The 26,153-nt window shown below is 29.9% G+C and overlaps 2 protein-coding genes, 1 long non-coding RNA gene and 1 other non-coding gene across 5 annotated transcripts; all 4 read left to right on the top strand.

Moving 5' to 3' along the window:
- The first annotated feature begins 8,810 nt into the window (after nucleotides 1–8,810).
- Nucleotides 8,811–8,891, top strand: TRNAL-AAG (transfer RNA leucine (anticodon AAG)). Its single transcript has one exon. It is a non-coding gene; the product is annotated as a tRNA-Leu (tRNA).
- Nucleotides 8,892–10,006: 1,115 nt separating this feature from the next.
- On the top strand, nucleotides 10,007–13,323 carry LOC110637344 (probable ubiquitin-conjugating enzyme E2 37). 2 transcript variants are annotated; one of them, XM_058129661.1, is made up of 6 exons: nucleotides 10,007–10,225; nucleotides 10,330–10,399; nucleotides 10,548–10,653; nucleotides 11,481–11,582; nucleotides 11,669–11,806; nucleotides 11,878–13,323. In XM_058129661.1, the coding sequence occupies exons 1-6, from the start codon at nucleotides 10,090–10,092 to the stop codon at nucleotides 13,033–13,035; spliced, it is 1,710 nt and encodes a 569-aa protein (XP_057985644.1). In that variant the 5' UTR covers nucleotides 10,007–10,089; the 3' UTR covers nucleotides 13,036–13,323. The 2 variants fall into 2 exon arrangements, with proteins under 2 accessions (XP_057985644.1, XP_021643089.2); XM_021787397.2 differs by having other exon boundaries at nucleotides 10,010–10,225; nucleotides 11,484–11,582.
- Nucleotides 13,324–13,593: 270 nt separating this feature from the next.
- Nucleotides 13,594–16,150, top strand: LOC110637331 (uncharacterized). The gene is made up of 2 exons (XM_021787377.2): nucleotides 13,594–14,024; nucleotides 15,659–16,150. Exons 1-2 carry the CDS (start codon nucleotides 13,755–13,757, stop codon nucleotides 15,851–15,853), a joined length of 465 nt encoding a protein of 154 aa, XP_021643069.2. The 5' UTR covers nucleotides 13,594–13,754; the 3' UTR covers nucleotides 15,854–16,150.
- Nucleotides 16,151–19,630: 3,480 nt separating this feature from the next.
- Nucleotides 19,631–21,295, top strand: LOC110637310 (uncharacterized). The gene is made up of 3 exons (XR_002491494.2): nucleotides 19,631–19,773; nucleotides 19,934–20,173; nucleotides 21,027–21,295. It is a non-coding gene; the product is annotated as an uncharacterized LOC110637310 (long non-coding RNA).
- The last annotated feature ends 4,858 nt before the right edge of the window (nucleotides 21,296–26,153 follow it).

Here is a 26,153-nt window from a genome sequence, read left to right as displayed (position 1 = left end):
CCAAACAGTGGCTTAGATTCGGTAGCTAAGAATCCGATTTGGTTTTGGCTTTACTTTTTGGCCAAGCCAGTTGCGATGGCGCATAAAATAATTAGCCCAACGTGTCCAACTGAATTTTTTGCCACGTGTAGCTGGGTCTCCAATTTTTTAATTCATGTTTGGACGGGTGTTCGGGTGCTTGGGGGGCCAAACTTATACACCCTTCATTGTTAATTAACATTTTCTGTCTAAACTAATTAATTAACAATTTCTCACAGCAGAATGAACAGGAGCTTTTGGCTTCTTATGCAACCGACAATTACCCATTTAAACAAATTTCCACATTTAAATTCAACTACATCAAGCCTTTTTCTTTATATCTTTTTCCCTCTTTTAGCATATCAAGATCCATTGCTTTCACAATTGAGCATTATCAAGTTTAGGCAGAGGAAGCATCTGAACTTTTAATTCAATCAGACCGGGCTAACAGTTTTCAGCACCAGTGTGCAGTGTCCCAATGAGTGAGAGTCAAATAAAATTAGCTTAAACTATTTTAACGGAGGCAACCCTAAACTTAAAAATCTGATCGTATTGATAATTTTTAGTGATCTTTGAATAAAGAATTTAATTATTCTTTTTAATAATTTAATTTGGAAATATTAAAAAAAGTTCAGAAAGTGGTTACTTAGATAGGAAAATGAATAAATGGCCCCCATGTATTTGGATGTTCTTGAGGATAGAAATAAAGGGTGTAGGCATGTGAGGGCATGTGAGAGCAACATCTTTGCAAGTTATGTATCCCACTTTGAAATTGATAGATATTATTTGAAGAGTTGAGTTGGGCCATATTATTTTTTGCCTAGTATTCAAAACTATATATGTTTTTCACCTAGCTAGCAGCATTATTGTCCCACACCCACACCAAGGCAATTTCATTTTCCCTTTGTAATATTTAGCCAACTTGGATAGGGATTTGCATGTTGTGCCACACACCCTTTGTCCTTATTCTTTAGTGCCAATATCATGCACCCTGTAAACATGACAATACAAATTGACCCTAGTGAAAAGAAAATCCTCATGTTAAAGCTCATTCATTGGTGTAGAGTTCAAAATCTAATCAAACCTACTAATTGCTTATTTTAATTTCTTGATTTTAACCTCTATATATAATAATTAATTAAGCATGATTAATTGTGCCAGCTTAGTTAAGTATGACCCAGATCTTTCTTTCTTTCTTTTATTATTTATTTCATATTCATTCACCAACCAAAATCTCTCATTGGTCGGTTCTTGTAATTTGAAAATCCAGAAGTGTTAATTCCTCAACGTCTAAGTTGATAAACAACTCTATAAAATAGACAATTTTTTATTATTTAAATAAATATTTTTATTAAAATTCTGTAATTAATAAATAAGAATAATACAACTTATTGTCTTACCATGGTTTGGGATAAAGATTTTGTGTTATATATAATATTTAGTTAAATTTTCTTCCCCTTGAGTTATAGTTTTTGGAGTTTAGTTAAACTTGGTCTATTTTCTTAATATGGTATCAAAATTTAGACACATTGTTGATTTCAACTGCCCATAATTAATTATGCCAAAATAACTTAATCACTTGCATAAATTTAAATTAAAAATAAATTAATACGTAAATATAAGATTTATTTTTTTCATTCTTATGAAGAAAACATATTCTTGATTGACTAAACTATATTTGAGAGGTAACCCACTAACCGACTTTGAAATGGTTGCAAGTGAAAGAGGTCACAATCCCACCCAATCCAATCCATATAAAATCATGATTTTACAAAGATTTGTTATTAGATAGAGGTGGAGTTTGATTTAATACAAAATAAAGAATTAATTAAGGATGGAGAAAGGACAAGATAAGAAGTATCCACAAAATCTAATTAAAAATGAAAATCAAGAAAAGGTCAATATAGTTGATGAAATACATGTGAAAGGAAACAATTCTTGATAAGGGAAATAGAAATGAAAAGGATTCATAGATAAAAATAAACAAATTTTAATAAAAGACTAGATTTGTAATCTCAATCACAAAGATCACATTATATATAGGCAATGCATGTGTCTTATCAGAAGGATGTGGTAATAAGCCAACTACTAGTTAAGACTTTAGAGCCTTAAGAGCTAAGGCTCAGTAATTGCTATGTTCCATTACAAGATTATTAGATGTAATTGCAATTCTTCTTGCATCACACTTTCATTTGAATGAAAAGATGTTGCTTTGGATGTATTTAATAATTTTTTTCACAATTTGATTTAATGGTTTAATAAAATGGTGAATATTAAATGTCTACATGACAAATCTTTTTTTATATTCAATTAATTTGAAATTTTGGTCATCATTATTTGATATTAAAATTATATATAATAAAATTAATTCAGTGAAATTTTCTAGCATGCACTCAGAACATTAAAATACAGTGCTTCCCATAAACACATACTCCCTTCACCCTACTATGATAGATGATTTAGAAAAAAAAATCTCATTTTATTTATTATTTTAGAAAATCAAGAAAGCATTAAATTTTTATTTTTTAATTTACCCTTATTTATTACTATTTCTAATGCATTTCTCTTTTTAACATCTTTTCGCATTCAAATGATACTATAACGGCACTTTAGTTAATTATTAGTATTTTTCTTATAAAAATAATACTATACAATCATTTCCTTAATCTTTATACAAAAACCTCAAAAAAGCTATTGAAATGGAATGGAGGGAGTAATTATAGTTATTTCTTGAATTAAGGAGCAGTGGGTCTCATGTGTTGTAAGAGGGGGAGAATGTGCTCTTCGACCACCCAATAATCTCTGTAATTTAGTTGATAAAAATAAAAATATATTATTCTTTATTAATTAAAATTGCATTCTTAAAAACAATATGAAATTATTTATTTCGAATACACTGAGTTTAAATCTCTATTAAAATTAAATTAATAAAAAAAATGATATTATGCTATATTAAAAATAAAAATAGCATGTTTTTTAAAATTTCATTTGAAATCTTGATTATGAAAACCACTATAATATTATTAATTATGATCTCATTAATCTAGAAAATCACTCTTTAATAAGCAAAGTCAATGACAATTCTATTTATTCAGGTGGAAAGAAAGATTTTTTTTCTTTTAATTTAATGAAGGTAATAATTGATGAGTTACATAATGAGAAATAATCTGAATAATCTTATAATATATAGATGGGAGAGACTCGAACTCAATATCTTTTCACTCTGTTTAACTTAAAAATAGAAAGAAACCAATTATACTACTCTTTCATTTATAAGAAATATTCTATTTTACTTGTCTATAAAAGTCACAAATACATTACACAAAAAAGAATTACACTAATTATATATTTTGCATTATAATAATTAAAGTGTTAACTTATTTAATTAGAAGAGTAAGTTATAAGTTATGTAGGTCTCATAATAAACAAATCGGATTCAACCTAAAGTTAGAATCTATAGTAAATGTAAGGGCAGGCCATCTTAAAGAAAAATTTGAAGAATTAATAGTGTTACGTGAAGTTGAAGCCTGTCCAGTGGATAACAAAAGCTCAAAGTGAAGTGAGAGAGTTGCCCACCGCACAAGGGAAGGATAGCATTATAGCAACATAGATAAGTTTAACTGCCCATAATTAATTATGCCAAAATAACTTAATCACTTGCATAAATTTAAATTAAAAATGAATTAATACGTAAATACAAGATTTTTTTTTTCATTCTTATGAAGAAAAACTAAAGAAAACATATTCTTTGTCACGACCCAACCTATGGGCTAGACTGACACTAGGACCTGAGCCAGCCTAAAGCCCCCGAGGCCCGTAGTAAGCCTAACTATTCCTCAACCCAACTCTAAGGCCCATTTGGGTCCAATTTCAAGAATTCAACCGGACAGAGTCTGACCATAAAATGGACTATTCAACGGAAAGTTTTTTACTCGCCCAACCTGTAAACACAATATATAATAAATTGGAGAGCTCAGCTCACCCTCCACATAATCAAAATGTCATAACTCAAATAGGAGCTCAGCTCCCTCATCCAATCCCATCATGCATACAGTTAATAATTTTACAGGTCCAACATAACTTTTATAATACATGCCCAAAATAAAATAAGTGCTTCTAACACATGCGGAGTCTAAAATTTAACTCAATTGTACAAAATACATTAAATACTATCAATGGGAAAGAAGAAGAGCAAATTAGCCACAACATATATATCCTTTCTAGAAAAAAAAAAAATATGAAGAGTGAGAGCGTTCAACTCAGAGAGTAAAATACTAATTTTAATCATAATCTTTATAACTATCTAAATCTAATGCACCATAAGGAGTAAAATGCAACATCATCATAATTTTTATATCATAACAACAAAAAAGCAATTTGAAGCACTCACACACCCAACACTGTCAAGCAATACATATATGGGAGCTGATCCCCTATATAGCCCTCTTAATCCAACCTCTGCCAGCGAGTGTCTCTCAAGCCGGACTTTCGCTTAATAAACCAAATGCTGGGTTCCAGCGAGTGTCTCTCAAGCCACGTCAACCCTGAAGGATCGGGTCCCAGCTAGTGTCTCTCAAGCCATGTCTACCCGTCCTGTTTATATCCAATACCATACCATACCATACGCATGCCACGCACACACACTGCTCTAAATTATCACAAACAACATCAATGGCACTTCAATAATTATGAATGCACTATAAAATATGCCTAGTGTTTAACTACATAGATATATATTTATAAATGATGCATGGGCATGCTTGAATATATAATAATATCGAAATTACAATTAAAATTAATATTTTACTCATAAACTTAAACCGAGGTCACTGCGGCTGTTGGGCGGAGGAGGAAGGCTGTCCCAGCTCACTTGACAATTTAATTATAATTATTTAATATATTTGACTCAATACAAGTTTAGAAAAGACGAAAGATACCCTAAGTTGTGCTAAAAATTCAGCAGAGTCTCTCCTATACCTATGACCTACCCAACCTGCAAAATGGTTTAAATAATACTTCTAAACTCAACCCATATCTCATCATCATTATATGGCCCCTCCTGGGCCCTCCAAACCAAGCAATAATTACAACATCAGACAACTCAAATATAGGACTTCAAAACTAATATTTTTTGAAAACTATCCAAACTAACTTTAAAAATTCTATAAATTTGCCCCGTAGTCCTTAATAATATTATAAGGCTATTGTAATAGGATTCGTAATTTTCTTATCATCCACGAATATTTTATTAATTTTATTCTAACCCAGTACAAGGTAAAAAATGAGTAATGTAGAGTTCGAGTTTACCTATGCCAAATCTAACAATTGGAACGCGTCCTGAACATCTGAAAATGGTGGGGTAGCCTATAATCTTGACCTCGGTTCTAAAATGGTTCCAGTAGCTTATCTACTCGGCCCAAAACTGCAGATCTGGGCGACGATCGAATTTCCATGAAATGAAAGTACGTATGCGAAATCTACAATATCAGGGTTAGAATAATATATATATATATAATAATAATAATAATAATAATAATAATAATAATTTGAAAATTAGGGATGTTACATTCTTGATTGACTAAACTATATTTGAGAGGTAACCCACTGACCGACTTTGAAATGGTTGCAAGTGAAAGAGGTCACAATCCCACCCAATCCAATCCATATAAAATCATGATTTTACAAAGATTTGTTATTAGATAGAGGTGGAGTTTGATTTAATACAAAATAAAGAATTAATTAAGGATGGAGAAAGGACAAGAGAAGAAGCATCCACAAAATCTAATTAAAAAGGAAAATCAAGAAAAGGTCAATATAGTTGATGAAATACATGTGAAAGGAAACAATTCTTGATTAGGGAAAGAGAAATGAAAAGGATTCATAGATAAAAATAAACAAATTTTAATAAAAGACTAGATTTGTAATCTCAATCACAAAGATCACATTATATATAGGCAATGCATGTGTCTTATCAGAAGGATGTGGTAATAAGCCAACTACTAGTTAAGACTTTAGAGCCTTAAGAGCTAAGGCTCAGTAATTGCTATGTTCCAAATTACAAGATTATTAGATGTAACTGCAATTCTTCTTACATCACACTTTCATTTGAATGAAAAGACGTTGCTTTGGATGTATTTGATGTTAGTTTGAATGTATTTAATAATTTTTTTCACAATTTGATTTAATGGTTTAATAAAATGGTGAATATTAAATGTCTACATGACAAATCTTTTGTTATATTTAATTAATTTGAAATTTTGGTCACATAAATAATTAATTGTAAAAAAATACGAAACTCTTTCCATCATTATTTGATATTGAAATTATTTATAATAAATTTAATAAAATTAATTCAGTGAAAATTTCTAGCATGCACTCAGGACATTAAAATACAGTGCTTCCCATAAACACATACTCCCTTCACCCTATTATGATAGATGATTTAGAAAAGAAAAAAAAAAAAAAAGCCTCATTTTATTTATTATTTTGAAAAATCAAGAAAGCATTAAATTTTTGTTTTTTAATTTACCCTTATTTATTACTATTTCTAATGCATTTCTCTTTTTAACATCTTTTCACATTCAAATGATACTATAAGGGCACTTTAGTTAATTATTAGTATTTTTCTTATAAAAATAATACTATACAATCATTTCCTTAATCCTTATACAAAAACCTCAAAAAGCTATTAAAATGGAATGGAGAGTAATTATAGTTATTTGCTGAATTAAGGAGCAGTGGGTCTCATTTATTGTAAGAGGGGGAGAATATGCTCTACGAGCACACAATAATTTCTCTAATTTAATTGATAAAAATAAAAATATATTATTCTTTATTAATTAGAATTGAATTCTTAAAAACAATATGAAATTATTTATTTCGAATACACTGAGTTTAAATCTCCATTCAAATTAAATTAATAAAAAAAATGATATTATGCTATATTAAAAATAAAAATAGCATGTTTTTTAAAATTTTATTTGAAATCTTGATTATGAAAACCACTATAATATTATTAATTATGATCTCATTAATCTTGAAAATCACTCTTTAATAAGCAAGACTCAATCACAATTCTATTTATTGAGATGGAAGGAAAGATTTTCTTTTTTTCTTTTAATTTTATGAAGGTAATAATTGATGAGTTATACAGCAAGAAGTAATCTGAATAATTTTATAATAGACAGATGAGAGAAACTCAAACTCGATATCTTTTCACTCTATTTAACTTAAAAATAGAAAGAAACCAATCATACTACTATTTCATTTATAAGAAATATTCAATTTTACTTGTACATAAAAGTCACAAATACATTACACAAAAGAGAATTACACTAATTATATATTTTGCATTATAATAATTGAAGTATTAACTTATTTAATTAGAAGAGTAAGTTATAAGTTATGTAGGTCTCATAATTAACCAATCGGATTCAACCTAAAGTTAGAATGTATAGTAAATGTAAGGGCAGGCCATCTTAAAGAAAAATTTGAAGAATTAATAGTGTTACGTGAAGTTGAAGCCTGTCCAGTGGATAACAAAAGCTGAAAGTGAAGTGAGAGAGTTGCCCACCGCACAAGGGAAGGATAGCATTATAGCAACATAGATAAGTCCAAATGCCACACCCCCATAAAGCATTGAGTCGTTGAAAATTAAGGTCACTTTACAATCTTTCACTCACTCATTTTTCCATTGAAAGTTTCAGTTGGGTGTGGATAAGTGCCTTTTGTCTAATTGGTACGTGTCAAAGTGGTCCAAATTAAGCAGTCTGTGCCTGTCGTTTCATGTGGGTTTCTCACTTGAACAACAACACCACATTTCTTTTCAACGAAAACAAGGACAAGCCAAGTGGACGATCCTTGAGAATTTGAACCATCGTGTGGCTATTATGTGCGACATATACAGGGAGGGCTTGTCAATTACAACATAACATAACCATATATGGGGTCCCCCATTGTCCAATTCAAGAGAAAAGAAATTGAATCAGAGTCAGAATTTGATTAAACGAAATTAAATCAATTAATTTTAATTTAATTATTCTAATTACGATGCGGATGATATCTGTGTTTTCTGCTGCTTGAAGATGCTAAATATGGGGTGTTGGAATATCCTCATTCCTCATGATTTTATTGGACACGCGTTAGACCACAGGTGGCACAATTAGGGCTGACAATTCAAGATCAGCCAAACACAGTAAGTTGGTGTCGACGTTGAGAAATTATGTTTTTCCGTAGTTGTAATCAGAGAATGACATGTCATCACGTTGTTTTCTGCAATAGAAACTTTCCACATTGATTTGTCACCTTTGTAATAATATTCGTGCTGCTTGACAAATTATAAGCCTCCAGTAATTCGTTAATATGTTTTTTTTTTTTTTATAGAAATCACAGGCACTACAGAATAATTTTATAATTAAGTGGGCATTAAAGGTGGAAATTAAAATTTCCCATCTCTTAATGTGAAAAAGGGATCATGAATAAATCAAGATTGCTTTGAAGAAAGTTGGGCTGGTATGGGCAGATTCAGCTAATGGATTTCTTAGCCCACTTGAATCAAAATCTATAGCAAACAAGACCATGGATCATATGGTCCTCACACAAGTAATTTCTGATCTTATCAAAAGCTCATAAGTAACGTCCATAACCATCAGTGTCAATTCAGCAGTGTTCATCACAAAGTCCATTCTGTTTGCCATCACCCAAAGCCTCTATACAGACATGTTGCATTTTGAATTCTTTCAGCCTCGTATCATTCTTTTGATGTAAATCTAGAATAGCTAATTGAACATCCAGTTGAGATGGCCGAGTTGGTCTAAGGCGCCAGATTAAGGTTCTGGTCCGAAAGGGCGTGGGTTCAAATCCCACTCTCAACAGATTTATGTTTTTCTTTTTTCCCACAAATTACAATTACTTTGTCAAGTTTATCAAAAATTATAAATTAATCTCTTTATTTGTAATTTAAAATAATGGTTTCTTTTATTTTTTATTATAAATATGTTAAAAATTACAGGTTAGTCACTTTTTTAATGAATAATAATTTAGTGCATGATATTTGATTTCATTAATATATTAGTCTCTAGTTTTTACTAATCGTTTTATTTTACTAACAAAATAATTTTTATAACCAAATTTTATATTTAATTAATTATATATTTTATTAAAAATATTAAATATTTTTTATGATTACAATTATTTAAATATAAAATACTAAAAATAATTAATTTAATAAATGTTTATATTATCATCTATAATTTTAAAAGAAATAATCCATTGCGTTATTGTGGATTTGTTGATAGAATTTAACTTTTAGATAATTACTATAAAAATTTTGTTTGATTTATTACAAAATTTAAAAATAATTAAATTAAATCCGTAAAAATAAATAAATTTAATTAATAAAAAAATTCTGATCACAAAGCTTGAGAGTTGAGTTTAGAGATGGCAACATATAGAGTATCAATGAAAATCACCATATCTAAACTTTATTAATATTTTCAAAATTCAAACCTATTTTAAATTTTATTAAAATTTATTCTCAATTAACTCAAATAAATTTGAATCTATTTAATTTTATATATTTAAGTTAATAATCTACATAAAAAATTATTTTGATTAATAATTTATATTTAAGAATTTAATAATTTTATAAAGTATTTAAATTCCATTTTATGTAAGATAAAATATATAAAAAATTATAGATATTATTTTAAAAAATATATTTTTTATATTTAATTAAATATTTATATAAATAAATTTAAATATAAATATTTAATATATTAAATTTAAATTTAATCTAAATTTATTATTTAAATCTAAATCCATTTCAAATTCAATCAAAGCTATTAAAATTCAATCAGACGATCCATCCGCAAAAATTTGGCCCACTGTTATCCCTGTTTGAGCTTCGTGATTCAGGGCTTCGGGCTTTTCCAAATTCCCCTAACATTCCGCGCCCATGCTCAGCCCGCTTTCGGAACTAACAACAAAAACCCATTTTCCCTCCCATGTTCAAAATCAACCTTCCATAGCATATGCGAACTCCAAAAGTTGCAGAGTTAGCAAAAGCAAGAAATGGCACAAGCGGCAAGGCTCAATCTTCGAATGCAAAAGGAGCTCAAGCTTCTACTCACTGACCCATCTCCTGGTGCGTCGTTTCCCTTTCTTTCTGCCGACTCTGACATATCCTCCCTGTCGACCATTGACGCTCGTAAGTTCCTATGCTCTAGGTCAAAAAGTGAGAGTGTGAGGAACTAAAATTTGATTAAAGCGTTACCTGATTTTAACTTTTTCCGTTGAAAATTTGTCTCGCAGAGATTGAAGGACCGCAGGGAACTGTATACGCTAAAGGGATCTTTAACATTAAGATTCAAATACCGGAAAGGTAATTCTGAATTTGGTTTGTGTCTTGTGTATGGTTGTCGATATTCAGTTGGGCATTTTCTAGCTGCTTGATTGGAGTGGTGGATTTGTTTAATTAAATTATTGTTGTTATTATTATTATTATCATTATTGTCGTGGGGTGGTTTTAGGTACCCATTTCAGCCTCCTAGTGTGACATTTGCTACGCCGATCTACCACCCGAACATCGACAACGGAGGCCGAATTTGCCTTGACATTCTCAATCTTCCCCCAAAGGTCAGTCTCTTGTTAAACATCATATTTCTTTCGAGTTTAAATTTTTTATGAATTGATGATCTTAATTGGAATATTCATACCATGGAAATTTGTGATTGCTTAATTTGAAGGAAGTTTTGGAAACTAAAACTAAATAATTCTACTTTCTACTTTAGTAAGAGGGAAAACCTTTGAAATGGTGTATACAAATTTGATGGTTTTAGCTGGGATTTGGTTCCAATAGAGCACACCTACTTTTAGGCAATTGAATTTGAACTTGAACATAGCCCAATTTCTTAAATTTCTCATGGTTCTTATGTACATATTTCAATTTTGTTCATATAATTTTTCAATCATTCGTCTTTCAACAAAGTTAATTGTGCCATTGGTGGTTAAAACTGCTAGCATTTATGTTCATTTAGGTATTGCTGTGGCCTTACATTGTTTGTGCAAATCACAAAGTAGTTAATTTCTGAAGTCAGGTTATATTCCAGTGGTTTATCTATTATTTTTTTTTGGATTTGGCATTTGTTTGCCATACTTTGTTTCCCTTCTTGCAACAACGGTGTGTGCTAATTTCTTTTTAACTTGTCAAACTCATTGTGAAAGAATAAGCTTTTCCTGTTGATAAATCTGTAATCTTGAAGATGGTGTCCGGAAGGCTGAACTTACATGTTTCCTAAACAGTAAGTACTGCTCAATGGTTGAACCATTGGAGACTTTACTGCTTTTCTCTTGCTATTGCAGAATGAATTACACAGAATCCAAATCTTTGTGCCATTTCAAAATTTAAACTTCTGTTTCTTTCATAGATGTTATTTATAACAAGGTTCAGGCTCTTATTAAAGCAGGGTGCATGGCAACCATCATTGAATATTTCAACCGTGCTAACAAGTATAGGACTGTTATTGAGTGAACCCAATCCTGATGACGGTCTAATGCCTGAAGCGGTGAGTGGATGTGTTTGCAGATTGATGAGCTGTTATTACTGAATAAAGAAGTCACTATTTTCTGATATGCTTGGCTGAATGCACAGAGCAAGGAGTTCAAATACAATAGAAAGGCTTTTGACCAAAAAGCACGAGCTATGACTGAAAAATATGCCGGGACTGGAGCTAGCGGGCACAATTGCAGGACCTGGTGCATTCAAACTAATGCAGATCTAAGCACAATGGTAACTTTAGTTGGTTTTTCCTCTAAAATTTTTCCCAAATTTATACTTCTTAATTTGTAATCTTTGTACAGGTCGAAGTTCAACAATCAGAGAAAGAGTCAAAATATGAAGTCAATGATTTTATTCCTAATCATAATAAACCAAGTGGGATCAATCAGAAGCTGTTGCTCAAACCTTCAAGCTCAACTCATAAAAGGGTAAGTGATGGAGAGGCAAGTGACGTGCCAAATCCCCTAAAATTTGGCTTGGGAAATTTGGAAACAAAAAGAGACAGAAAAGAGTTAAGAGATCTACCTGACAAGTACAGTCAGAAAGATGAGAAGCAATGTAAGATTGGGAGGAAGTTATCTCTTGAATCCTCAGTTCAATGTTGTGAAAGAGATGGTCCTGATGTGAAGGATGGAGACCCAAAGCAACCACATTTACCCTGTAATGCACAGACTCTTTCTATGGCTTCTTCAGAGTCAACATTACTGCAGGGTGAAAGCCTTCATGAACTGCAAATACATCAGCACCGTGACTGCATATCAACATATGACAGCAAAATCATGAGTTCAGGTAATCTTTATAAGGTTAGCCAGAAAATACCATGCAGATCTTTGGATGCATGCCAAACAAATGATGGTACTAATGAGAAAATGCTTGTGACTCCTGCAATATCACCTTCTCACTCCCATTCTAATTCATCACCTGGGGCCTTGACCATTAGCTCTTCTGTTAATAATGATGCACTACAGACTTGTCAGGTTTCTATGGAAAAATCGGGAAATGGCTCCATTGATACTAAATGTAAGAAAGTATGTTCAGTACGCAAGAAGCTTTCCTTGGGCTTTAAGGGTTCGTCAGGGGGACAGGAAAAGGATGACAAGGAGAATGTTTTGCTGATGCACAAATTATCATCAAGTCCCAAAACACAAAGGAAGGCTGGAAATGATCGGAAACTGCATCCGAGTCCTCTGACTCAATTGCAGGGTAGCAATGAGGATAATAGCCGATTGTTCTTGCGCTCAGGGGAACTTCCTGCAAATAAATATCGGAAGCAGCAGTCTGATCAACCTCAGAATGGAAAACTTGATGGCGAGATTAAACAATGGGGAGAAGAAACACAAGTAGCTGAATCAATAATAGTGCTGGATAGTGAAGACAGTGAGGAGGAAAGCAATGGATCAATAAGGTCTAAACTGTCACTAGTGCGGAAGTGCATGGGAAAGAGAAAAGCTCAAGCTTGATTGCCAAAAAGTTGCCTAGTCAGGCCTTTGGTGTGAACTTAACCAATATTTTGTACTTAATTTTATGCAATTATGTTACCTAACCAGAGACGACCTGGGAAGTTTTGCCCTCAAGTTAGCAGGATGGTGCAAGGATGTGGAACTAGAAACATTGGTAGGACATTAGAAAATATTAACAGGGCTGCATAAATTCTTATGTTGTTGGTTGTACTTGTGTTGGCCTTACTAGTGCTACATTTTATTGTTGGATTAATAAACAACTGCACATGTTTATGGCTGCTAATACAATGTTTATGCCCTCGTGTTAGGTATACACTCTACAAAGGCCCAATATTTTGTTTAAGAAATTGACCACGTGCTGGCGGCCTTCTTTGACCCCATTGGCAGCTCCGGCGTTTATAATTAACATTCTTTTAATTATTTAATAAACACGATTAATTAACATTCTTTTAAATAAAATAATATATATCACACTTTTGTTGGTCTGAAAAACTAGCAGTGGTCAACAAATGGGCTCAGCCAGCCCAGTTAAAAGTCCATACGCATGCCAACCACTAGAAAAACCGGATGCGGATAGAAATGCGGTTGTGGTGTCCGTAGAGAGAGGCGTTGGTGTTTATTTTGGTCCCACTTTCGATTCTGCGGGGAACGAAGCGAGACGACGAGGAGGACTAAGGAAGAGCAACTAGGAGGAGGTAGATTTTGTAAAACTAGAGGCTATGGCGTCTATTTGCCTGTCAATTTGCTCGACCTCGAAACCCTTAGTGGTGCCTCCTACCTCTGCTGCAGCCGTTGCATCTTCTTCTTCACCGAGCTGCCTTGGTTGCCGGTGCTCTCTCCTTTTCTCCACGGCAATGTTTGGCTCTGGACGCTTGCTTTCTTCTACTACTAGTAGTAATACCAATCGGAGCCGGCGACAAAAGAAAGTGGTTTGTATGGCTCCTGATGAAGAAAAATTGACTCGTCGAAATCCTCTCGATTTCCCTATCGTACGTTTCTCCCTTCTTCTTTTCAATTTTATATTTGAATTTCATGTTTTCGAAATTATTTCTTGTTTCAAATTGTGCTTCACTGATTATCTTCTGATTATGTGTTGTTGCTATATTGATTATCTTCTTATTATGATGGTCCATATTGAGAGCTGTTTGATGCTATGGCTACTTTATTTAGTTTTTAAATATACAATCAGATTAGATACCGGAAAAGGGAGATTTAAGAAATAAATCTTTTGGTTGGGAATTTAGCTCTTAATCAATCAGAAATGAGATATGGGTATGTGTTGCATGGTACTCAATATCTATGGAATCAATCAGCTAAAAAGATTGGTATAACCAATGCTAAGACTAGTAATTTTTCTTTTTTTTTGAACCCTTTATCTGATTGAGAAGCTTATAGTTAATTCTCTTTTTTTTTTTCTTAGTTTGGTCATATTTTTAGAAACTGCTTAACAATTACTGTAAAAAATTGACTTGGAACAAAACTCAGCCTGATGGTCCACTAAAATTTAGCCTCACCTTCTGCTTCTGAGCACGAGTTAATGAGTGAAGAAAATTGAAGTCTTGGAATTTTTTTCCTTTCTTAGCCATTATGAAACTAAAATGTAAAATAACAGTGGAACCAACTTGAATGAGTAGATTGATGTTTGAAGATACAAATTGAAGTTAATTGACTCTACCAAAATTTAGTGACCATGATTGAAATAATGCCTATACTATTAATAAGTTTGGAACTGTTACATATTTTATTTTCTACAACAAAACCAGGATATTCTACATGAATATGACGTATTTAGTTTGACTTGTTCATCTGTCCTATTATATTTTTAATATTCATATCACATCACTGGTATAATGCAATAATGACTCCTAAAAGTTTAGTGTTTACTACTTGATGGCCATCTGGTGCAAGCCAGGGAAACAGCCTCTTTGCTAAGTAAGGGTAAGGCTGCGTGCATCTACCATCTCCAGAGCCCATAAGTCTTCTTGCACTCAGATCTTTACGGCTGTCTACAATCTCTATATTGGAGATTGATGCCTTCTCTAATCATGCATGGGGCTGTGTTAGTTCCACTACAATGATGCTGTTATGTTGTGAGAAGAAAAAATTGAAATTAATCATGCAGAGTTGCAATGTAAATGCATTTTGATGCTGCCCTTTTAGGGAGCATTAGGTAGTAATTAAGTCAAGTTTGTACTGATATTCTATGTAAAACAGTTGACATAGCTTCAACCTTTAGCCTTGAAGGCTTACTTGAACTTTTCTGAAAGGATATAAGTGCACTGGTTGAATGTTTCTCATTTTGAAATAGGGCTGTTTCTCCCTTCTTAGATTTGTTAGCATTCTTATCTACCCATTCCTACCAGAAAAATTTATACCTTCTTGTTCCTATGGTCCTTCAAATGCTTGGGCTCTCTGTGAAGAAAGCATATGGTTGCTTGTGGCGTTTTTGGTAGGTTTGGTACTTAGGTTTGCTTGTCATGGGAACAACAAAATAACAATTCAATATAATGTAAAACTTCCTGGAGATATCATGTTTTTGAGAATTGTCTGTAGCGGGTCTATTGTTTAATGCTTACTGTTTGACGTTGGTATGGTGAATTATATTTTGTGATTTACATGACAGGAGTGGGAAAGGCCCAAGCCTGGACGCAGACCTGATATTTTCCCCCAGTTTAGCCCTATGAAAACACCAATACCACCCCCATTGCCATATGATCCTCCTGAAGAAGATGAAGAAGAAGAAGAAGAGAAAAAGAAAGAGGAAGAGGAGGAAGATCCTGAAAAGGAAGAAGAACCAAATCAGCCAGATAAGCAGTAGTGTTTTGTCGCAGCATGGAGCCTTGAATTTCTTTAGTGTTCCTTATGTAACCACCAAGCTTTTCATAGTTACATCTAGCTTTTAGTACTGCTGATAGAAACTGGATGAGAATGCAATAATCATCATCCAGTAAGAGTTTTGTCATGACTGGTGTTTCCCAGTTTGAGCTGAAAGGATCTTGCAAACCCCCTTTTGGGACATTTTCAATGCTGAAGAGTTATAAGTAGGATTTTTTTTCTTGTTGCTGTAATTTGAATATTGTTTGACATGTTTGATTAGTAAATTCCATTTTTGATATCTTTTTTATGTTGTCTTAAATGAAAAATGGTACAGCATCAGTAGCCTGGTCAAAACCAAAACCAGTTGATACTTGCCATAAGGTTCATAAGATTGCCACAACTTGTCCATTTTCTTGTTGATTGTCACTTCTAGCGGTAAAAGTGCTGTTGTTATGGCACCCTTACTAGCCTTAAACTGCTGCCATTTGCCAATCTGGTAAACGACCGTGGTATATCCACCACTCCAAAGTTGTTCCGAATGCATATTTGTGCCTTCTTCAGTAACTTGTTCCCTCTACAATCTGATTAAAAATCATCCGCCATCTTGTTTAACTTGCTACTATTAATATTTATTACTGATTTTCCAATCAAATGAGTATTATGCAAAAATGGGTATCTGTAAAAGAGTTTGGGAATAAAATTACAAACAATGGCCTGATCATCTGTCGTTAATCAGGTTATGTCCTCAAAATTATAGCATTGGTGCTTGTGTCACTATAGTTGTTTAAAAAGTAGTGAGAGCTTCACAGAACATTTGAATGGCTGAAGTGAGAAATGGAGAATCAAAGGTTGAAATAGTATCAATCAGGATCGGTTTAGAATGGTCTCCTACAATCAATTGTATGTGGGAATTATTGGTTCCATCCGCGGGTGAGGCTGAAACCCCACAATGGGAGTGTGTGACCATGAATTGAAATGTCCAATCTTCAAGTTATGTCCAGTATTAGTCATGGCAAACTCTGCCACATGATTCATCCTGCTGTAGTACTATTCCTTCAGAAATTACCCCTCTTAATACAAAATTTCCAGTATCCAACAGAGTGGCAGTCGCATTCCTTGAGACTGCTCCATTGGAGTGTATTGGCAGCCCTCCACTATGCGTGATCTTCAACTTTCCATCACTGTCTAAGGTGAGAATTCCAGAAGAAAATAATCAAGGATCATATTCTCGAATTGACCACCCAAACTCTTAACATCTACTTAAAGATGGTAGTTTAATTGGTGTACCCAAGACTTAAAGTAATGGTAAATACAAAGAGCTAACCGGGACTGATGAAGCCTAATTTGAAGACAATCCCTGAGTTGTTGGCCTGGAATGACCTAAGATACTATGTATATGTCACGATCCAAAATTCTGAATCGTGACCGGCGCATAATTTAAATATTCTTAAATCATGCAAGCCTTATCAGAGTATCTTGAATGAATATATTGTCACTTACTAATCCAAAAAAATAGACAAAATTCAAATAAACAAAATACTGAATAAACATCATAAATATCTCATAAGTAAACTACGGAGTCTCTACATATTTCAATAAAAACTTAAACTGTTCAATAAACTAAACTAATTATTAGCCCGAGAAAACATGAATTCGGGCATACCATGAAAACAAATCAAAGATTGTCCCTCTCCAGAAAATGGACTGAATATTTGGATCAGCTGCAGAATTCTACTGATCTGAAATAGATAACAGACAGAGAAAATGTAGTTTGAGCTAAATGCTCAGTGAATGATAATTATAGCACACAGCGGAATAGGAACAAGCAGACGCTTGATTAATTTTACAATAAATTTTCTATTCAATAAAATTATGCTCATGCTGTCAAAATCATTAATAAAATAATTTTATAAAACATATATATAAAAGAAATTTATTCAATAAAAATTTTATGGTACAGTGCACCAGGGCGATGATACCCCACATTACCAAAGGCCAGATGTTAAGCGCACTACCAGATATTAGATACCTTCCTCCTCCTTCACAGATATCAATGCATATGATACTAATGCAAATCATAAACTGCAATGATGCATGAGTCGATAATGCAACCTAATACCGTGATAGTCCACACAGTGGGGCTAGATAACAGAAGCAGATACTAGGCACAGGTACTAATTCAAAATAGAAAATTAATTTGTACAAATCAATCAAAATCAACAAAAAATTTTAGATAGCAAATAATAACTGATAGTGCAATTCCAATAGTTTATTTCAATAATTTCAGAGAGTCAATAAGATCAAATTAATCTCAAATAAATTCAGTGTAACACATAAGTAAATTTTATGTTCAGACATCATTCAATATAAAGACACTAAATGCTTGTTCTCGGAATCCTAATGGCTTTAATGCAGAGATAATTGACAAAATTAATTATTTAGTCAAAATCGAAATAAAATTTAATAATAAAATAAAACTCTAGAAAATCACTTGTAAAATAATTATTGAAATACTGATTTAAAATTTCATTTAATAATAAATTTAATGCTAAGAAATTTTAAAATGGACTAAAACTTTGTCATGTACTATAGTTACCACTCAACTAAGACAATAGTTATTTTTAATGGAAGAGAGACAATTTCAACCCACAGATTGAATATTTGAATCTCCTATACATCCAAAATATAAAAGAAAATATTAAATAATAATAAAATAAAATATCTTTTATATATATATATATATATATATATATATATATATATATAGGATGAACGGATGGACGACGATTGGACGTATGGACGAGGCTCCCCTCTCTATTGTGTGTGTGTGTGTATATATATATATATATAATCTGAATTCAAGGTTTTTGTTTCATAATAATTATTATCAACTCAATTCAATACCAATGATCAAGGAAAAAAAATAAATAAATAAAAATAAGTTTCTAAAGTAGTTGTAACAAATCAATGAGAGAAAATAAAATCAAATTCACCCATTATTAAACAAAGAATGAGAATTTTTACCTTAAAAACAGAATCAAATATGATGAATTGAGAAATAAAAATTTTAAGAATTCTCTGCGCACATCACATTATAAATCGTAAATTTATATATATATAATAAAAGATGATGAAAATACCTGTTGAGAGTATTTGGTAAAAAAAGGAGGTGACAATAAGTTTTCAGAGCAAAGTTTAGCAGAAGTGATGATCAGGGTATATATATTTTAAGAGTTTTATTAAGTATAGAATGGGATAAGAGTTATTATTGCATTGAGTTATTCATATTCCAATTATATATTTAATTCTAAAAATAATATATATATATATCTAAAAATAAATAAGCAAGTCATCCAATAAAATATATTTTTATAAATATATTAAATTATTATTAATTAATTAAAATAAAATAATAATAAATAATAAATATATATGAGTTTTCAAGGCATACAACCCAACAAATATTCCCAGCTGAGATTTTTGGGTATGTTTTCTCTCTGTTGTGCACGTGATGAATTAAGTTGGTCTACTTACCAATGGCAGAGTGGCACAGGCCATGGCAAATACTTCAGTAGTCTCATTATTTGAAGAAAAGGGTTTGAATGTTGAATCCATGTTGCAAGTGACCAACTAATTAATTAAAGTGCTAAAATTCCATCTTTAATTAAAAAATAAAGAAAGAATTGGAGAGGCTTTACGTGTACGTTCTTTTGCCCATGTCCTAAGCCAAAGAAATCCTCCAAATTAACCATGGAATATGGACAGTTAGGTCTGAATAGCTGCTGAAGACTGGCAGCTAGATAATCCACAGGCCAAAGCCCAATATGCTCATTTACCTTTCCTTCTCTCTCTCAATCTATTCAAGACTCCATTCACAGTTTCCCATTATGTTTGTTGGTCGTCTCTCTACCAAAAGCCATGGTACGTATCTATTAATCATTCTTCAGCTCCCAAAGTAGGGCCAAAGCAATTGCTGTTTCATTCTTTTTCTTTTTCATTGTTTCTTCAAGATAATGAAAAACCTTTCTTGCTTCTAATATTTCTTCTGCTTTTTTTTTTTTTTTTTTTTCATTTCAAGCAGTCTCATACTCCGGTGATGTTCCGGTCACTGGTGAGGCTATTGACATCCCTAATAAGTGAGCCTGCGGCTTCTGTCTCCACCGTACTATTTTACAGTGAACTTCTGCCTCAGAATATAATCTTGGAGAGACTAGTTCGACATGAATTGCTCGACAATGAAAATTATTTGTTTCATTTCCTCATTAACTTCTTGAGATGCTTCTGGTAGATAACAGATGCCATCTTCATCAGCATGCTTCTGGTGCATCTGATCTCTCTCTATTTATTGTTATTATTTTTTCATTTTTCTTTTTGTAACATTTTCCATGATTTCAGTGATACAATAACACCTTAATTTTAGTTTTAATTTAATCTAATGATTTTTTTAAGAAAAAACTTAAGATAAAATTCAGTTTTGGTATGGAACTAAGCTAATAGGTTCCACTCCGATTCAAATACAATTTCGATCAATTCAAATCCATAGGATTTTAAGTAACGTTTAGTAGAGTATAATGTAATGCAATCAAAATTGTAATATAATATAATATAATTGTTATTACATTTCTCCATTATTTGTAAAATAAAAAATATAGGTAGTGTAATATAATGATAATTTTTATTTTTTATTTATAATATTAATAATAAGTGATAATGGTGGCTAAGTAGTGGTGGTGGTGGTAATAACAATAGTAATTAGATGGTAGTGGTGGTGGCATTGTTAGTAGTATACCCTAGAGCATATCATTTAATATGTATCTTGTACATATTTTATTAATAAAAGATAATTTCACTTTTTCATTTACATAATGTATTTATGTGTAATAGAAAAGATCCATTGATATTTTATTAGAAATTCTATTCTTAAGTTGTTAAGAATATGAGTACCAGTATTTCTAGCACAAAATATCATAAATTGATTCGCAATCGAGGATACTTCACAATAAAGACATAATTTATCTAAAAAGATTGTAATCATATTTATTCCTAAAGTATTTATATGAGATATATCTTGTATGTTTATATCTTGTTATTTAGATGCTGATGATGCTCATAATTCATCTACAGCTTGGGTTTTAGATACTGGTGCCAGTTCTCACATTTCTTATGATATGCAGGAACTAGCAAACAGTAGCAGCTTACATGTTCGAGATGTTAGACTCCGGATTGGCGATGGCTCAACTGTTGAAACTTTAGCCATAGGATCTAAATCTTTTTACATGTGTGGACATGTTTTGTGTTTGAATAATATTTTGTATGTGCCTGATGCTTTTAAGAACATAATTTCTATATCTAGTTTGATTAGAAATGGTTGTGAATTTCAGTTCACAGATGATGTTTGCAATATTTATTTTGGAAATAAATATGTTGGCTCAGGTTATATGCATGATGGTATTTGTTATTTGGATAATAATGATAAACATAAAATAAATGTAAGCAATCTAATAGAATGCAATGCCATGGTGAAAATCAACTCAAGTTCAAAATATATTTGGCATTTAAGATTAGGTCATGTTGCAGAAGATATGATTGCAAAACTGGAGAAAATGATGATTTTATCCTCATTGGGTTCTGAACCTACTCCAACTTGTGATGGATATAATAGCGAAGTTATATCATATACAAAATATTATATACATTTTTATATGTAATGACAATTACGTTAATTTAAGTATAATTAATTACGTTAGATAATTATCATTTTATTATGTTAAATTTTTTTCTGTTACCAAAGAACATAATCAAATATATAATATAATCGTGAATATATTATAATTTTAATTACGTCATACTAAATATGGTCTTAATTTTAAGTTAAATTAATCTGATTTTAGTAACCATTTGGCATGGAAGTGCTTGCTTAAAAATTCCACAACCTAAAGAAAAGAAAAAGCATTATCTGAACTTTGACTGCCTTTCTCTCTACCTTCTTTTGGGGATAAGCTTTAGAGGATTAATGGACCAAAATATACAAGAGGGGAGTCAAATGTGATGCTGATGGGGAAGTGCGCATGGTATCCTCTCTCTATGATTTGCAAATGGACATATTTAACTCTATATAAAATGATATATATATATATATATATATATATATATATATATATATATATATATATATATATATATATATATATATATTTTATAAAGAGTAGTGCTAAATAGCTCAAATTAATGAGAGTAATGAGAAGAAATATTTTTATGACTAATGTATCCTTATAGAAAAGCTTAATGGCTTGAAGGTAGTTTTTGGTGTCATACATCATACTTGCATTGATTACTAAATCTATCTGATTGGTCAAATCAATTTACTTAGAAATTAGATCAATAACTCATTCGATTTGAGTGTTAAATTTAAATTTCACAAAATCAGATTAAATCAATATGAACCAATCAAAAAAATTTAAATTTCACATAATCAGGTTAAACCAATGTAAATCAATCAAATAACTAACGAACCAAAAATTTAGCTGATTTAAAACAAGTATTGCAATCGAACCAATACACTTTAACAAGAAAAAAACGCAGAGAGGAGGCACCAGGATTCGATCCTGTTGCCTCAAAAGATATTTTGCAACTAATTATAGATTCAATGCAATCAATATATATATATATATATATATATATATATATATATATATATATATATATATATATATATATATATATATATATATATATATATTGGTTACTTATTTTATAAATTATTTCTTTTATTAAATTATATTATATTAATATATAATAATTATTAATTATTAACCTTAAAAAAATTTAGCTTCTCCCACTTATAATTTAAATAATTAATAATATCAATAGTTTATTTTACTAATATGTTAAATTAAATTATTAAATTATTGTTCTATTTTATTATCTTTTAAATAGTAAAAAGTATATAAAATTTTTCTAATTATTGTGTTATATAATTTTAATATATTAATATTTATATTTCATTAATACGAATAAATTTTATTATTATAAATTTTTTTACAAATAATTAAATAATATTATTTTAAATTTTATTTATTTTCTAAAAAATATTTAAAACTTAACTAAATTTATTTTAATAATTATTTATAAAATGTATAAAATTATTAATTATAATATAAATATTATTATTAATCATATAATATTTATTTATTAATATAACTTGGTTGAATTTTAAACCTTTAACTCTCTATCTTTATCAGTTTAATGACCGGATCGAGTTTAAAAACCTTTTTTAACACATGCTACTAATTGATTTATAGACCACATCACCTTTACAATATATACTATTTAAATATATATAATATTAATATATAAGGGTATAATAATATTTATTATTTAAATATAATTTTAATATAAAACTTTGAAATTGTAAATCATATTCACAAACATAATTAGATTATGCTTAAAGCTACACCATATGTAATTGTCTTGCTATTGTTCTTAATTCATTTCTTCATTCATAATTTTTATATATCAATTAAGGTATCTTATCTCCCTCCTCTTAGACTTTATGGTATAGATTTCAAATTAAATTCTATTTATTTAAAATATAATATATAGAAATTTATAAATATTATTATAAAAAAATATATTTTATATTTAATTAGTTATTTATATAAACTGATTTAAGTAACGTATATCTAACATACAAAACTCAAACTTAATTCGAACACTCAATATGCTTAGCATTATTGATAGAGGAAGAGGAAGAGAAATAGGGCTCTGTAAATAAAGAAATGAACGTTGTGGTCAAATAAGTTCAATACGAGTTAACATTAAGATTTTCAAACTCAATTCAGTTATTGAGTCGGTAAAAAAGAGAGTTAAGGGTCTACAATTCAACTACGGTCAAATAGGGATTTAATAAGTGTACTATTAAATAAATATTAATATATAAATTAATAATATTTTAAAAATAATAATAATATATTATTATAATTAATAGATTGGTATATTTTACAAATAATTATTATCTTATAATAAAAGAAATATTTAGAGTAAAAATTAAAATAATCACTTTAATATCAATGAATATAAATTTTAATATATTAATTTTTTATACATAAAAAAAATTTTGAATAAAAAACTAATTAAATAATTTAAAATAGCATTAAAATAAATTATCTATACCGTAAATGTCAAAAGGTACATATTGACTAAGTGAAAATGTTCTTTTATTTTCCCCCATAAGTCGAGGGTTTGACACCTGCTTAAAAAAAAAAATGCTCTTTTTTTTCAAAATGAAAAAGACTCGCAATTTTTAACCAGACCAAATCAACTAGTGGTCTGAATTTTGGTTAATCTAGCTCAACTGGTCTGTTTGGTAGATATTGAAATTAATTAAGATTTTCAAACCCAACCTAATAATATGAAAGTAAAGGGTTAAAGATTTAAGAATAAACCGGAATTGAATCAGAGTTTAACTTGTATACTATTAAATAAATATTATAAAAGTAATAATAATATAAAAAATTAATAATTAATTATTTAAATAATAAATGGATAAAATTAAGAATTTTTAATTTTCTTTGTAATAGTTATAGGTTAATAATTTTTAATTATTTTAAATTAATATAAATAATTTAAATAATGGAAAAATTTTTATCTTATAAATAAAATTATAGTAAAATATTAAAGATGAGCATAAAATGCATTCACTATATATTAGTAATTGGTCGGTAATGCAAACATTTTTAGAAAACAACATTGATATTAATATTAGAGAAGAAATAAAATAAAATAAAGAAAAAGGTAAAAAGTTCAAATCATAAAAAATTAAATATAATTAAAAAATAATTTATTAATTTTGAAAGTCAGCACGATATATGCATATATGTATATGTAAAAGATTAACTAAATGTTGTGGTAGTTTAGGTGGTTCTTTCCCCACGTTAGAGGTGGCAGGATCAAACCCACCAAATTCTTCTCATTTTGCGAAGGGTTTTCACTTATTAATTAAATTGAACTGGATTAAATTTAATTTTTAATTAAACCGGTCTGATTGGCTGGTTCAATTTTATTTTAAAACAATAAAATTAATTACTTGTTAAAATTAAATGAAAAAATATGAAATTTAAATTTTAAAAAGTAAATAGTTAAATGATTTATAAAACTCAAAAGATGGCTTAAATGTCTCATAAGTCATTTAAATGATTAATAAAGTTAAAAGTATAAAAAGAACATAGAGCATTTAATATACTTTTGACTAAAATTACTTTTTTAACCCATTTGAGTTAGCTCAATTTGTGCTTAATATCATTATTGTTTTATAAAATAGCAACTACCTAATAAATATTGTGCATGGGGGAGGGGGGGAGGGGGGGAAAGGGGCGGGCGTTTGGACCCTTTGATCAACCAACCTTGCCCATATATTTAGGGAATGCATGAAATAAATGAGTGAATTTAATAAAATTATATCATTAATTAATAAGAAAGTGTTAGGACTATAATGATTTATATATTCTTTTAAATTTTATTGATATTAAATACTTTTGGCATGTTAGTATTTTTTTAATGGCTTGGTGACACCAAACACAAGCTTTATTGTAAGTACCAATAATTGTGATTGTGATACATTAACTAATAATGTAAAATCCTAACTACCATAAATTTTAAAATTCATTATTGCAAATAATATGAAACTATTTATTTAATATAAACTTAAATTCATATAAAAAAGAGTTTAATAATAATTAAATTAAATATTTATATTAAAATATGTGTAAAATTAATTAAAATATATTTATAGAGTACACGAATTTATATACAAATGCTTAATTTAACGATTAATATGTTTATTTTTATATGAGTTCGAACCCTCTGTAATCACATATATAAAATAAAATAATTATGAAAGTTTATTAAAATCTAATATATAATTTCACTGAAATTTTCACATTTATAAGAAAATGGTGATATAAATTAATTTTACCAAAAGAATTAAATTATGTTTTTATTTTTATATTATATCATGAATAATATTTAGGGAATGCATGAAATATGTAACACTTCCAATTTTCAAATTTATTATTTTATGGGTAAATATTGATATTTTATTTTAATTAAATTTTAGAAAATTATTTGAGATTTTCGATTTTAGAAATCGGGTTTGATTTTTCAAAAATATAAAACTTTAATGATTTTTAAAAATTAATTTAAAGACCACGTGACAAAACTAAAAATATATTTGGATTCTACGAATTTTTCTAAGTTTCTAGAATTTTTTTCGGAATTTTTAGTCCTCGTTTTCGGTCCCAAGG

The sequence above is a fragment of the Hevea brasiliensis genome, chromosome 11, assembly GCF_030052815.1.
Source record: "Hevea brasiliensis isolate MT/VB/25A 57/8 chromosome 11, ASM3005281v1, whole genome shotgun sequence".
NCBI classification, from domain to species: Eukaryota; Viridiplantae; Streptophyta; class Magnoliopsida; order Malpighiales; family Euphorbiaceae; genus Hevea; species Hevea brasiliensis.
Note: the sequence above shows the minus strand (reverse complement) of the source record. Positions and strands in the feature narration are given on the sequence as shown.

Coding starts and splice junctions, on each gene's coding strand:
- LOC110637331 (XM_021787377.2), top strand. CDS start 13,755: ATGGCGTCTATTTGCCTGTCAATTTGCTCGACCTCGAAACCCTTAGTG. Junction 14,025..15,658: donor ATCCTCTCGATTTCCCTATC/GTACGTTTCTCC, acceptor TTTACATGACAG/GAGTGGGAAAGGCCCAAGCC.
- LOC110637344 (XM_058129661.1), top strand. CDS start 10,090: ATGGCACAAGCGGCAAGGCTCAATCTTCGAATGCAAAAGGAGCTCAAG. Junction 10,654..11,480: donor TTCTCAATCTTCCCCCAAAG/GTCAGTCTCTTG, acceptor CTCTTATTAAAG/CAGGGTGCATGGCAACCATC. Junction 11,807..11,877: donor ATGCAGATCTAAGCACAATG/GTAACTTTAGTT, acceptor ATCTTTGTACAG/GTCGAAGTTCAACAATCAGA.